The 15,421-nt window shown below is 44.2% G+C and overlaps 1 protein-coding gene across 5 annotated transcripts in view; it reads right to left on the reverse strand.

The window, feature by feature from the left end:
* Positions 1-14,224: 14,224 nt before the first annotated feature.
* The window catches only part of MOB2 (MOB kinase activator 2), a 118,874-nt gene continuing 117,677 nt past the window's right edge, over positions 14,225-15,421 (reverse strand). For all 5 annotated transcript variants that reach the window (XM_061342482.1, XM_061342479.1, XM_061342481.1 and 2 more), the window contains exon 5: positions 14,225-14,888. In XM_061342482.1, coding sequence (XP_061198466.1) covers positions 14,578-14,888 — 311 coding nt within the window. In that variant the 3' untranslated portion in view covers positions 14,225-14,577. The remainder of the gene's footprint in view (positions 14,889-15,421) is intronic.

Here is a 15,421-nt window from a genome sequence, read left to right on the forward strand (position 1 = left end):
AATGTTTACTCCGACCAAGGACTCTGTGAGTCTCATGCTCTGCCAGGGAGGAGGGGAAGCCGGGAGGAAGCAGAGACAGGACACCTGACCCAAACTAGCCAAAGAGGTATTCCATACCACAGCACATCATGCCCGGTATATAAACTAGGGGGCAGTTACCTGGAAGGGCTAGATCACTGCTCGGGTGGGGCTGGGTATTGGTCGGTGAGTGGTTAGCGGTTGTATTCTCTTCCCTTGTTATTTCCCTTATCATTATTATTATTGGTGGCAGCAGCAGTGGTTTGTGTTGTACCTTAGTTACTGGACTGTTCTTATCTCAACCTGTGGGAATTACATTCTTTCAGTTCTCCTCCCCATCCCTCCAGGAGCTGGGGTGGGGGGGGTGAGGTGGTGGGGGGGGAGTGAGCAAGCGGCTACATGGTTTTCTGGATTTCTGGTTGAGCTTAAACCATGACATGCAGGAAACTGACTTTTTGCCTGAAAGTTTACTGTGGGTTCTTGAAGTTGATGGCTCCTGATAGAGACATCTCAATGTGAGCTATTCAGATGCTGTTATACTTCATGTGAGAGTCAGGCAGATTCTTTTGCTTGTGCCAACATGGCTCAAAAATGTATCTGGAGTGACCCTGTAGAGAGGAGACCTGGACCCAGCACAGGGATCTGTTGCATATGTTATGGCTTGGTAGTATCCTGGTCTTAAATTTCTGAAGTTTATTCTATAGGGAATCCAGATCTAGATTCAAACAATTAACCTTAACCATTCATTGTGAAGGTGTTTATTTGCCAGATACTTGGATAGCACAGTGATGATGGCTTTGTCAGCACTTTACAGAGGGGATGACTGAAATCTTAATTGCGCTGGATAAGAGCAGTAAAGAAGGATGCCTCTTGTTTTGCTGAGGTTACAAGAGCAGGTATCTGAGAGAGGGAGCGTAATTCTCTTCCCTTCTCTGCCTCTTGCCTTCTGTTGAATGTATAACCTGGTAAGTGGCAGGAGTGTGTGTGGGGAAATAGTAAATTGCTGTAAAATAGACTCTGCAATCTGCCTGATGTCAGAGCTGGTGGTTTTACTGGTGCTATCAGCACTACTCTGGGGTGTAACACAGCCATGAGATGGCTCCAGCAGCCACATCTGCCATTGGCTGAATTAAGAATTGCATTCAAAGGAGGAGGTAAAGGTCCATGCTGCTATTTCCTTGTTTTTATATTTAGGTTTAGTGTAGCTTGCTAGGGCTTGATGCTGCAAGTGACTGTGTTCAGAGGCAATGGTGGAGGAGTCAGTGCTCAGTTTGAGACTGAAGTATTGCCTCAGCCACAGTGCGATGGTGGTAAGACCTGGCCAAAACATAATCTGTTTGTTGCTCTACTATCTTCCCTGTGCATTTTTTTCTTTTCTGCTTCTGTGTTTTTACCTGTGAAGTGGAAGATCCTTTCCCATCCTCTGCACTGGGAGGGGTGACCCATGGAGGGTGCCATCCCAGTACTGGGCTGCCAGAGTAGAGCTGCATGGAGCACATGTGGGGCAGGCTTGGTGTGCTGATGAGCAGTGTGCTGACACTGACCCCTTTGGGAAGCCAAGTTATTCAATTCTGGTTATCATAGAATCATAGAATGGTTTGGGTTGGAAGGGACCTCAAAGTTCATTTAGTTCCAACCCCCGAGCCACAAGTGGGCACATCTTCTACTAGACCAGGTTATTCAAAGCCCTGTCCAACCTGGCTTTGAACGCTGCCAGGGATGGGGCAGCCACAGCTTCTCTGGGCAACTTGTTCCAGTACCTCACCACCCTTATAGTAAAGCGTTTCTTTCTAATGCCTAATCTAAATCTACTTTCAGTTTACAGCCATTCCTCACCTTATCCTATCATTACATGCCCTTGTTAAAAGCCCCTCTCCAGATTTGTCAGCCACTTTAAGCACTTGAAGCTGCTCTAAGGGGTCCCCAGAGCCTTCTCTTCTCCACGCTGAAGAAGCCTGAGTCTCTAAGCCTGTCTCAATGGGAGAGGTGCTTCTGCCATCTGATCATCTTTGCGGCCTTCCACTGGACCCACTGAAGGAATGCCCTGCTTAGTGTGTGTTTTGCTTACCAGGGTAACCCTGCTCTGTACATTGATACCAACATGGATATTGCATAGGTGACTTTCCAGCACAAGATGTTATTCATCGCCCCAAATTTTTCCTCAGCTATTATACTGCATTTTATATGGTCTACCTGATTCTCTGTTTTTCCTGATTATCATTCATTTACAAATAATGGCTCAGCAGTTGATGACCAGGTACATGCTATCTGCACCTTGACCAGACATACATTAGTGAGATACCTGGTTTGACTGCACGAGGAGGAAGTAGGAACAGCCCTTGAGGCCTCATCCTGTCATGTAGCAGTGTGGGTGGTTGGTGACGGGAGCTCTGTGGACAGCACAACAGCCCCTTTTCCAGCCCCAGAAACAGTCCTGCAGGAGTATGGGTTCCCTTGGACAGCAGATCCCACTGTGAAAATGGAGCTGGAGGGCCAGTCCCATGAGTTTCTGCCTCTTACAGAGAGGACGGTTGTGCTCATTATGTTTCTGATAAAAGTATCCTGGTAAGTCTGTATTTTTTTTTTTAAGGTCAGTGTTTGCAGTGCATGTATTCTGTGCTCCTTGGCAAAGCAGAGGGTGCAGTTGAAGGAGGAGGCTTGTGGGAGAGTTGAGATGGTTTTTGCCTACCACTGATAATCTTGGTGATTTTGACCAGGCTGCTGCATCCCTTTTGTTTCTCTTGTCTTTCTGTCTCTTTCAGCTGGATTGTAGGCTGGTCTGTAAGGCCTTCAGCAGAAGGATTACAATTTAGTCTGGGAATGATGTTTGACATCATAGCAGCCTTCCAGTATCTGAAGGGGACCTATAGGGACGCTGGGGATGGACTCTTCATTAGGGACTGTAGTGATAGGACAAGGGGTAATGGGTTAAAACTTAAACAGGGGAAGTGTAGATTGGATATAAGGAGGAAATTCTTTCCTGTTAGGGTGGTGAGGCACTGGAATAGGTTGCCCAGGGAGGCTGTGAATGCTCCATCCCTGGCAGTGTTCAAGGCCAGGTTGGACGAGCCCTTGGGTGACATGGTTTAGAGAGAGGTGTCCCTGCCCATGGCAGGGGTTTGGAACTTGATGATCTTAAGGTCCTTTCCAATCCTAACTATTCTGTGATTCTGTGACATTGGCCTTGATGCAGCCTTTAAATGTTGCTGTATACCAAATGATAAATACTGCAAAATATCTCTTATTTCTTCTCACTGCACTATGCAATGAAGAAGCAAGCCTGAGCATCTGTTGGTAAACCTTAAGGTGAGTCTGGTAGCTCATTTTCTTGCAGTAGGAACAGGCAGCTTCCTATAGATGCCAAAAGGAGAGGGTGCAGACGTGTTTGCTGAGAGGCTGGAAACAACCCTCTCCTTAAAGATGCCTGAGCTCACTGTAAATGAGCTGATTTGGGTGTAGGAAGTGGTTGAGCTGTGTTAGCTGGCACAGCTCCAGGCTCATGCAGCCAGCTCAACAGGATTCAGTACCCAAGCCAGCTTATCTGCAGGTGCTTCAAGTATCGCTATGTGATGCAGAACTGATTTGCTAACTGCTGCTTTGGAATTCCCAGGACCTGGAGTTCCTGTGTCTTATTTGAGGTAGTGTAGACGTAATCCCTGTCTTGGAGGTGTCTTACTCCTCAGCTGGTTAAATTTTAATCAGTCTTTCACTTTGCCCTAAGACAATTTAAAATAAGAAGCCTAGACCAAATAGGAGCATGGGTCAGTAGGGGTGTGTGCAAGTCTGAGGAGCCAGTGGTCTTCTTGTTCCCTATAAAATCCTGGCATACATAAGGTTTGTATGCTAGCAGCAAACAGGGAGGCACCCAGGTAAAGGAAAAGATAGCAAGTGGTCTGTCTGATGAAGGTTCCTCTGATATCATTAAGATTCAAGGTGGCATGGCTACAAATTGCCTGTTGCACAGTGCTCTGTACCATGCAGTATCTCCGCTTAAGAGCTGAGTCATTGAAGGTAGTGATATACACCAGTTCTTCTTTAGATATCAAGTGGTGTAAGAGAACTATTTGGGTTTCTGAGAGTTTTGAACTTGCAGCATCTTACCTTGCAGAAAGGAAGTGGTTCTAGTGGTTAGGTCAGGTACTATGGCTGAAGTTTTTAAGTGCTGAATTAACTTTTTCCTGCTGTTCCATGGGAACTTACTTAAGCAAACCCCAGACTAAACACTCTGAAAATCCCATGTTTGTGTAGTGCTTGTAGTAGCTGAACTAAGCCCTGAACTCTGGTATGCCTGTTCTGCTAGTCAGTGAGGGAGGAAGATTACAAGGGAAGACATTGACTTGAGTATGTGTCCTGTCTCCTTAAGTTGTACTGTCCAGTAATGGAAAGGACTAACTACTTGTTGAGCCATGTGTGTAGTTTGTCCTTGATCTTTGTTTAATTCACCCCAGGCTGTGTTCAGGTACAGTTTCTGCCTGCACTTGTCTGCTTCATCTCCCAGGGAGATGGGCTGCAGTAGGATAGAGTCAGCCAGAACCTACAGATGTGTACTGGCTGTGTCCAGTGTGAAAGGTTATTGCAACATTTGAGGTAAGTGTGGTAATGGGTAGAACCCATGTCACTTGAAAGTACAGAGAATGTGTTTTGCATGTTACTAATGTCTTTTGCATGAAGATAAACTTCTCAGTCTGCTTGCTGCTCCCACAGCTGCTGCTGCTGCTCTGCTCTTCACAGGAGAATTGTGGAGAAAGCAGATGACCTTTGTAGCATGCATAAAGTATGTAGAGAGGCAGAATATGGTGCAACCCGTTAGATGTTATGTGAAGCAGCTGGGGATCAGTTGTGCTACACTGCTTTGTGCTGGGCCTTGTACAATACCCTGCTGATTAACTACTATGGAGAAGAACAATGTTTAGAACCTTCTTACAAAGGAATATGTAGCAGAGATGCTGTCTTTTCTCTTTGTTTCCTGAAGGTTTTTACAAGCTTTATCATGTGCCTGCTGTCAGTTGTGCTGCACAGAGGCAGGAGACCATGGAAGAAAGGTGTGGATATACCTCTCTCTAGTCTGTGTGGGTTCTACATAGCTTTGCAGAGAACCCTGACAGCGTTTGGTCTCTTTGTGATGAGAACACAGCTTGAACATCAGAATCTGTTTGTATGAGGGGAAGGACTATGCATAACCTAGTCCTTCTCAAATGGAACTGTCAAGTAAAGCCTAATACCACAGGAGCCTGGGCAGATAAATACTGTGGCATGTTATTGAGGCTTATTTCAGTAGCACATGAAAGCTGAGTCTGTTCAGTTATATTCTATGATACTGCAGCAAGGGGCAGCTTTGTCCACATAGGTGTGATGGACTAGGAGAAGGAAAAGAGGTATGTGCTGTCCATATTATGCAGATTCATGAACTGACGTGAGTAGCAATTCTGTGATTCTCTCATCTCAGTTGCTTATAGGAACTCTGTGATTTGGGCTGGAACTTGAATCCATATCTTAACCTGGCAACAGCATGTTCAAAAGAGTAGGTCTGCAAATCTCCTCTAGTGGCAAGTCCCTAGAGACAGGCTCTTTCATTTCTCAATACATCACTTTAGAATAGCTCTTTCCAGATGCAAATGCTATATTTCTTTCTTTAATAATGAAAGAAAAGTTGTTTTGGCATTTCTTCTCTCTTGGTATAGCACCAAGATCCAGCACGGTGTCTGCAAATGGAGAGGCTGCAGTGTTGGTCTGGATCACTCAGGCTGTACAAGCAGGGAAACAATGCCCACTAGCATTTAGTTGGCATCCTAGAAGCTGGGTTTATACAGTTTGTGTTTTGTGGTTGATTTTGAGCTCTCCCATGCCTTTGTGGGGGAGTTTAGGGACTTTTATGAGTATGTGTTTTTGTGGGGGTTCTTGGGAATCTGGTAACATGGGGGCACGGTTGCAATTTTTTCCTTGCTCAGGAAACTTAAGGGTTCGTTTACAGGCTCTCTCTCCCCTTTCAATGGATGCTTGTTTTTGCAAAACTTGTAAAAACTTTCTAATCATTTTGAAACTCCTACCTGTCTTCCAGGTTGGTTGAAATCAGCCAGCACTTCAAAAGTTCAGGGTAAGCAAGAAAAAAGACAGGCAGGTGGAGTCTTGCTTAAGGTTTCTTCATTTCAGATATCTGGCTTTAAAAAAAGCTCATGGTTTTACTTCATGGGCCAGAAGTCTTTCACTGCAAAATAAAACAATGCTCTTGTAAACCACCTGAGCTATTTATCTGAGGAACACCTGGATCAGAAATGAACGTTAATCCACTAATAACAGCTAATTAAACTATAATAATGGGAGGTTTAATCTCTCTTCTCCAAATGCAGTTTTGCTTTTTGCCTTCTTCAGGGAGATTATAATGAAGCGCAGAAGGCTTCTAATCCAGTCAAAATTCCTTGATGGATTGGAGTATTTCTTGTGCTTTCAACATTTAAGCAGTGTAATACCACAAATGAACTTCATTCAGGGGGTTGTCTGTGAATGTTACTAGTCTTGTTACTAAATATTATTAGTTTTACTAATGTTAGTGAGTTACTAATGTTATCAGTCTTGTTGCTAAATTGAGCCTAGTGGTTTGATGTAGGTGGAAGAGAGGTGATTCCAGAGAATCTGATCTCTACAAAGGTCCACAAATATCCATGTGGCAGGGCCAGGTTTATGAAGATCCAGCTCTCTGCCAAGTCCCCATGGGAGTCCACTGAACCACCACTATCCAGTCCTAACAGCAACCACAGGTTCCTGGCAGTTCTGATTTTGCCCCTAAGCACAAACAGATGAAAGTGACTGTAAATGGCAAAGAGCGGTTACAGCCTAGATCAGGCTGTGTTCCCGTGAAGGTCTGCAAAATACATGTTCCTTCTTCACTGGCTCTGCTTGAGCTACCTTATCTGCATGTGCAACACAGCATGGTTCCGTTTGCTAGGGAACCCAGTAGTTGCTCAACAAGGAGGTTCAGACTCAGCTCTTCTTTATTTGGAGCAGGACAGGTACTGATCATTCCCTGAGCATCTCCAGTTCTTTCCTGCAGCATGTTGTGTGACTTTTGACCTTCAGCCCATCGCAGTGTGCAATGGGGGTTTTGTGGCTGGGAGTCTAGGATACAAACATGCCCTCAATCTCTGTGCTGAACATCCATTGCAGAAGTGCTCACAATTGTGAAGGACTAAGCTTTATGATTCAGAGGACACTGTGAAGTCTGCTCATGCCCCAGTGCTGAGCTTTGTGTGAGCCTGAACTGATTTGGCCTAAGCCCTGAACTCAGGTAGTGGCTTTGTAGTTGAAAATCCCAAATGGAAGGAGCCTTACCTGTCCAGCTGTGAATTATGTGTTTGCTTTCTTTTGCTCTATAGATTTCACCTGATTCTTCCCAATTGTCTTGTCTGCTAACTGGGATTTCTGTTTAGCCACAGGATGCCAACAAATGTCAGTTTGCAATGCCAGAGCACTTCCTGCTATCTACTCCTTATGTCGTTCTTCTGGGAGTGAAATGAGGGACCCACTGCACAAACCTGATTGGGTCAATAGGTGCAAATTCAAGTATTGGTTCTTTGCTGTTCTCCAGGCTGTGTCACTGGCATCACAATGAACAAATTGACAGTGATGAATAATATTGAGGTCTTGATACAAATCTTGTTTTAAGATTTGCTAGGAACTACCTCTCTGAGCTGCAATCCTTTTCATGTGCTGGGGACTTTGACACTTTGATCACAGGATGGCATCTATTCTGTAGATTTCCTTTATGCTGGTTTAAAACAGTTTTTTAAACTGGTATGATTATTCAAAGACATTTATTATTATTTGCACTCTCTTGAAAATGTTCTTGAAGTAGCTACAGTTGTCACAGTTCTGCTGCAGTGGGTACAGCAATTTGTCTTGTGCTGCTTGTATTCACTCCTGCTGAGACAGGTTTTATAGCCACAAGGGTTCAAATTAACCTTCTGAAATTGTTGAGTGTCAGTAAACCTTGCTGAAAAGGACACTGAGCTCTTTCTGTTACAGGTTTTATATAGATTTCAGGTAACTATAAAAGTCTTGAATTATTCAATGTCAGTTTCCAGTTCTGTTCTGGATTATCCCATTTAAGTGGAGCCAAACACAGGGCTCTCCTTATTCATAAAAGCCAATTCTTCTAATAGGCAGATATAAGTATTCTGACTGTCTGCAGTACCCAAATTAGATACAGAAGACTTTACAAATCAATGTATTTCCACCTTGCAAAGTAGAATTATTCCTTACAGTTACTGATCTGAAACCAGACATATTATCTCCTTCCCTGCACTCCGTCATGACAGAAACAGTAAAGACTCTAGCACTAGCTTGCAATAAACCTAAAAAAAGAATCCACGTTGGCTAAGAGAGAATTAGGATGAATTTCTGTATAAATAGCTATTTTATTGCCTACCAGACTTTTATATATAAGAGAGTTAGCTCTTCTACCCAAACTACTCCATAATTACGCTTTGATGCTTAGGAACAGAAAGAATATTCCTTGAGATGATTTTGTCATTTAATCTTCTAGAAGTCAGTTTTTTTATGTTTGATACTTGGTCAAGTGCAATTAAGGGGAGGGGGTGGTGATTTAGAAACACTTTCAAGTATGAATTTTTCCTAAAGGAATTCAGTTTGTGCAGAAAGAAGAACAGAACTTTAACTGCTGTGTGGCCTTATGGGGTCTAATGAGTATGCAGTGCTGGACAGCTGCACAGCCTTTTATTTATCAGAGTGGATTCACCTTCAACTTCTTGTGCACCAGCATTAAAGCCCTTTCATTGGTTCAGTGTGGTAGTTCAATTTGTGACTGGTGCGAAGGACCAGCTTGTTTTCCTTGTTTAGGTTTCCTTCTGCAGTCCTTGAGGGCAGTACTTGTTTCGGGGCAAGTATCTTCTAAGCCTTACTGATGTCAGGTTGAAGCAGTGGTTTCATAGAAGCCAAAGTCCTTTGTGAGATGGCATTTGACCTTTCTGTGTCTGAGCTGATGCTACGGAGGGTTGCTCTCCACTGAGTGGAAAGGCTGTCTAGCTGAGGCTTTCTGTGCCCTTTCTTTAGAATTATTCCAGAGGTGATTAAAAGGAGGAGTTTTATGTAAGTGACCCTGCACCACTTTGTGAGAGAATGTTAGCTGTCTGTGCTGGTGTGTAAGAAACCATCAGAGTACTTTAATGCTTTTTTTTTTGGATACGATGAAAAGAACTCACAGATGACACATAGAGTGGGGCAGTCCTTTTAATTTTTTAATATTTTTTTTGGCTCAGCAAAGCTCTCTGAATGTTCTCTCATCTGAGTGTTTGGCCACAACAGTTTTTGTTTTCTGTGTCACATGCTAAGAGCTTTGAAAAGTCTTACTGTTCATGTCAGCTGTCACAACCAGAACAGTTCTTCTGTCTGTAAAAAGAATGGAGACCACATCAGCACACTGAGGGGTTTTGCCAGCTGGTTGGTATTTTTCTCACTTTTTATCATCAGTTCCATTGGGAATATTGGGATTTGTCTACACTGAGTACAGCTATACCATGTAAAGATACCAGATTTGACTTTAAACCTTCACTTACTGAGCTTATATTCAAGCACTAGTATTGCCACAGTGGCATGGATAACTTAGCCATACTGAACTCTGCTATAACTACTACCAGCATCTGAGCATTAGAACTAAACTGTCTTGTGTTGCCATTTGTGCTACAGACATGAAGATTGCTTTAATTTATTTAGTAGGTTTGAACAGAACAAAAGAACAACCTATTCCTCTGTCCTCTGTTTAGATAATGGAACAGTATTTCTGGATTTGAGTCTTTCAGTTAATAGCTGAAATGGTGAGCTAAGGATTGGCTGGACAAGTTACATGACAGATATCAACTGGCTGCAGAGTAAACTCGGGCCGGCTGCCACAAACAACAGCAGGCTCTTCTAAAGGTGATATGGTACTTATTTCATAGAATCATAGAATAGAATCATAGAATAGTTAGGGTTGGAAAGGACCTTAAGATCATCAAGTTCCAACCCCCCTGCTGTGGGCAAGGACACCTCACGCTAAACAATGTCACTCAAGGCTCTGTCCAACCGGGCCTTGAATGCTGCCAGCGATGGAGCATTCACAACTTCCTGGGCAACCCATTCCAGTGCCTCACTACCCTTACAGTAAGGAACTTCCTCCCTATATCCAACCTAAACTTCCCCTAAACTTAACCCATTACCCCTTGTCCTATCACTAGAGTCCCTAATGAAGTCTCCCCCCAGCATCCCTATAGGCCCCTTTTAGATACTGGAAGGCTGCTATCAGGTCTCCATGCAGCCTTCTCCAGGCTGAACAGCCCCAACTTTCTCAGCCTGTCTTCACATGGGAGGTGTTCCAGCCCTGTGATCATCCTCGAGGCCCTCCTCTGGACTTGTTCCAACAGTTCCATGTCCTTCTTATGCTGAGGACACCAGAACTGCACACAATATCCCAAGTGAGGTCTCACAAGAGCAGAGTAGAGGGGCAGGATCACCTCCTTCGACCTGCTGGTCACGCTCCTTTTGATGCAGCCCAGGATACGGTTGGCTTTCTGGGCTGCAAGCGCACACTGCTGGCTCCTGTTCAGTTTCTCATCGACCAGCACCCCCAAGTCCTTCTCCACAGGGCTGCTCTGAATCTCTTCTCTGCCCAGCCTGTATCTGTGCCTGGGATTCCTCCGACGCCGCTGTAGGACCTTGCACTTGGCATGGTTAAACTTTGTCAGGTTGGCATCAGCCCACCTCACAAGCGTGTCAGGGTCCCTCTGGATGGCATTCCTTCCCTCCAGCCTATCAACCGAACCACACAGCTTGGTGTCATCAGCAAACTTGCTGAGGGTGCACTCAATCCCACTGTCCATGTCAGCGACAAAGATGTTGAACAAGACCGGTCCCAACACCAATCCCTGAGGGACACCACTCGTTACTGGTCTCCAGCCGGACATTGAGCCATTGACCACAACTCTTTGTGTGCGGCCATCCAGCCAGTTCTTTATCCACCGAGTGGTCCATCCATCAAATTGATGTCTCTCCAATTTAGAGACAAGAAAGTCGTGTGGGACAGTGTCGAACACTTTATACAAATCAACTGCTCTACCCCTGTCCATCAGTTCTGTAGCCCCATCATAGAAGGCCACCAAACTCGTCAGGCAGGATTTGCCCTTAGTGAAGCCATGCTGGCTGTCACCAAGCACCTTGTTGATTTTCATGTGCCTTAGCATGCCTTCCAGGAGAATCTGCTCCAAGATTTTGCCAGGCACAGAGGTGAGACTGACTGGTCTGTAATTCCCTGGGTCATCCATTTTCCCCTTCTTGAAAACGGGGGTTATATTTCCCTTTTTCCAGTCGCTGGGAAGTTCACCTGACTGCCATGATTTTTCAAATATGATGGCCAGTGGCTTAGCAACTTCATTCGCCAGCTCCTTCAGGACCCATGGATGGATTTCATCAGGTCCCATGGACTTGGGCACGCTCAGGTTCTTCACTGTTCTCCTGGTGCTGCTTTGCACCAACCCATATGTTCCCAGACTTCTTAGAAGGTTCTAGCAGTTCTACTAGGGGAAGCTAAGGTATAAGTACCCTTGCATTTGTTATTATCTGAAACTTAGAGAGTTACAGTTAAGTAAGTGTCCTGGGTTTAGCAGTAGCAGTCATTTTTTCTCCTTAGTAGCTGGTGCAGCGCTGTGGTTTGACTTTTGGCCTGGGAACGGTGCTGACAGCACCGATGTTTTTAGTTACTGGTTAAATGTTTGGTCTGGCCAAGGACTTGGTGAGCCTCATGCTCTGCCAGGGAGGAGGGGAACCTGGGAGGAAGCAGAGACAGGACACCTGACCCAAACTGACCAAACAGGTATTTCCATACCACAGCACGTCATGCCCAGGATGTAACTGGGAGTTACCCTGAAGGGCGAGGACTGGAGGGTTGGAGGAGGTATCGGTCGGTGCTTGGTCGGGCTGGGGGGGGCTGAGGTATCAGTCGGTTGGTGATGGGGTATTGTATTCTCTTCCCTTGTTATTTCCTTTATCGTTATTATTATGGCGGTAGCAGCAGTAGTGATTTGTGTTATACCTTAGTTACTAAACTGTTCTTATCTCAACCCGTGGGAGTTGTATTCTTTTTGATTCTCCTCTCCGTCCCTCCGGGAGTAAGGGGAGGGCAAGAAAGGGGGGGAGTGAGTGAACGAGCTGCCTGACTGGTTTTAAACCACAACAGTAAGTCACTCTTTCCAGCAACAGTTGAGCTGACCCCGCTCAAGTCAAATCTTTCCAAACTGTGTCTCATTTCTAGATGTTATTTAAAATTAAGACTGCAAATTTTTGGTTGGGTTTTTTTTTTGTTACAAGTAGGTAATAAATTACCAGAAATCCTTGTCTGGGGTGGTTGTTCTTCCTATTACTTTATTACCATGAACGCTACCGTATGCTCTAATTGCAAGTAGCCCCGGGGTCTTTCTTACAAATGCCATTTGTCTGATAGCTTCTGCTGACCTCTGGTTTTCCCTTCAGATATTAGCATAAGGAATTGTAATGGAAAGGCTCATACCAGCATGAATAGAGACTGAATGGGAATATTAATCTGGATACAGATGCCATAGCAGGAGGACATGATGGGAAGGAGTGCTTTTAAACAGACTGCGGTTAACAGCTCCCAGATGAGCAGGATAGTGAGACTCCAGCACATCTTCCTGCAGGTTTACAAGGTACCTGCAATCGTGAAACAAACAACACAGGACAAGCCTGGGCTCATGAAGTTTTAGTTTGTTTTCTCTCACTCACTTTTCCACTTCCCTTCTTCTGTGCTCATGCGTTTCTGCTCTTCTCACCTTTATGACTTTTTGCTTTTTCTCACTTGCAGATTTTTCTTCCTTTATCTGTTGTTTTCATATGCTTCACAAGCTTTTGCTTCTTGCCTGTGCTTTTCCTTCTTTTTTTTTTTTTGTTTGCACTTGTTCTCCTTCCTTTTTCTCTACTGACTTTTGGTAGTTGCAGACCTCATTCAGGAGAACCTTCTAGGACTCATGCCAGGTCAGTCATTAATGACGTATGTACCTCAGGATACTGAGAATTCTCAGAGGTTGCCACAGGTTTGATAGAAGCACAGCTGTAAACAAAATTTGGCATTTTCCTAAGTGGAAAGGTGAAGGAGAGTAATATCACTGTCCTGATACAATGCTGATACAATACTATATCCACAGATAATTGTAATACGCTATTTGCTGCAAAATATCCAGGAGCCCACTGCCTCTGCAAAATTTAAGGATGTACATGCAGGACAGTTGCTCCTTTCCCAAGTGGTGCTTTGCTTTGGTGTGCTTATTTTCAGATTATACGGGGAGGAGGTTCTTAGCACTACCAGGAAGAGCAAGGAATTGATTAAAAATGTAGAATCACAGGGTGGAACACTAATTATTAGTTATAAACCTAGTTGATAGCAGGGCCACCAGTGTTCAGTGGTGAAAGGGAAGGTGTATGGGTGAATTCCATGGACTTTTGACACTGCAAACATAAAACCAAGCTTGTGGCTGATAGATTTGTTTTTATTATTATAGAACAGATGAACTAAAATAAGCCAACAATATAATTTTATGCCAACAGCCATCTTTCTAGCACAGGCAGTGACTGACTCAATGTACCTTTTTCCCCCCTCCCCGGGCCTCTGTTCAGTGGGAAGCAAATGGTGGTGGCTCTTGCACACGGGTTTTGGAATTCCAGTGATCTTACTCTTTCTATCTGTAGAGATGTGCTTGGGAAAAGAGGTGGGGGAGCAGAGAAAAGAGTATATACGTTGTAGGAGCAGTAAGCGGAAAGGCTTGTGAATCCTCTTGCATGTTCACATGCTGTGACCAGGTATATGGGACAACTGGAGAATTATGCCCTTTCAACGTGTAGCAAGCCCCTAGCTGCTACTCTAGTCAAGCCAGGGGTTTCTTCCCATTCCAAGCTAACAAAGGGCAAGATGCACTCAACTGGGGAGTTCCTAGAAGGGTAAGAGGCAGTCTATGTAAAATCAAACCAAAAAACCACCCCTCCCCCCAAAATCCAAACCAACCTGCATTTTAAGCCACTTCAAAGTAAAAGTCACTTCTTATATTATAATAGATATTTTTAAATGGCAGGACCACCATCCTAGAAAGACAAAGGGCTTGCACGCAAGACCAAAGACAGAAAAGCAAAAAACAACCAACAAAAAAAAAACCAAACAAAAAACAACCAAAATCAAAACAACCAACCCCAAACCAAACCAACAACCAAAATAACCAGGAGTGGCCCCACTCAAGCTTGGCTTTTCTTTAAAAACAGCACTCGTCATCCATCTGAACAGGTAAAAGGAGGAGTGGACAGAAAATAAAATAAAATCGGTGCAACTTCTCGCCAAGTGGCGCATTAAACCAAAGCTCCGTACAGTCCTGTGACTACACATCCTGTGGCGGCAGCAGAATTTCTCTCAGCTTTCATTGCTGTATATGTCTGTATGTATATCTGAACATATACATACACATACACACAGAATATATATTGTTTTTAATGTTAGTTTTGCTCCTGGAAGAAGGCTCATCTCTCTTTCACATGGTTCTGTGCTCCTGCGCTGTTGCTACTCCCGTTGCCACTCCCATTACTGCTGCTCCCACTGCTGCTGCAGAGGACCTCTGTGAGGTCATCCATGATGGTGGTCTCTTTAGGGTCCACGAGGTTGAACTCCCTGATGAATAGGATAAAGTGTGTGTAGAGTGTGTTTAAATGTCCGTGCAGCTCCAGTGCCAAAGTCTCCTTAAAGTGTGAGGAGTAGATATGGGCCAGCACATGGAACAGATACTTGCAGATCTTCTTCACTAGGGACTCAAATGAGTTTGGGAATTCCTTGCCTGAAACAAAGACAGAGAAAACACCATGATATATAGTGTTAGCTGCTCACCTTCAGACTCACAGCAGCATTTGTTTGGGCTGAGCTGTGGGTAAGAGCCCACCTTATACAGAAGACAACTTGTGCACCCTGTATCATCCTCACTTTTTTACAGGAATTATGGGGAAGAATCTAAATAGATTCTTTAAACATTTTCATTTGATGTTTCAAACCCTAAGCGTTCAAAAATCAGAAAGTAAGTGTGATCATTCTTTAGAACCCCAACGTCTTTTGCTACTGACTGTAACAAAAATGAGAAATTTTTCTGAGTCCTTATCTAGTTTGTCCAGGAGTAGATTTTTTTTTAGATAAGGACCTAGATAAGGAGGTCCTTTTCTAGATTGTCCAGCAGATTTTTCCCCTGTAAGTCCATAATACTCAGGAGACCAATACACAAATCCTGAAATGGAAGCTAAGGTACAGGCCTTTGTAGTGTGTAGCAGCTTGACTAAGTGTTTATAATGACTTCCCTCATTTCACTGTTGACATTCTATC

This window comes from Neopsephotus bourkii, unplaced genomic scaffold, assembly GCF_033783945.1.
Source record: "Neopsephotus bourkii isolate Nb327-2 ecotype Australia unplaced genomic scaffold, CSIRO-AGI_Nbou_v1 NB_1792, whole genome shotgun sequence".
In the NCBI taxonomy this organism is placed as follows: domain Eukaryota; kingdom Metazoa; phylum Chordata; class Aves; order Psittaciformes; family Psittacidae; genus Neopsephotus; species Neopsephotus bourkii.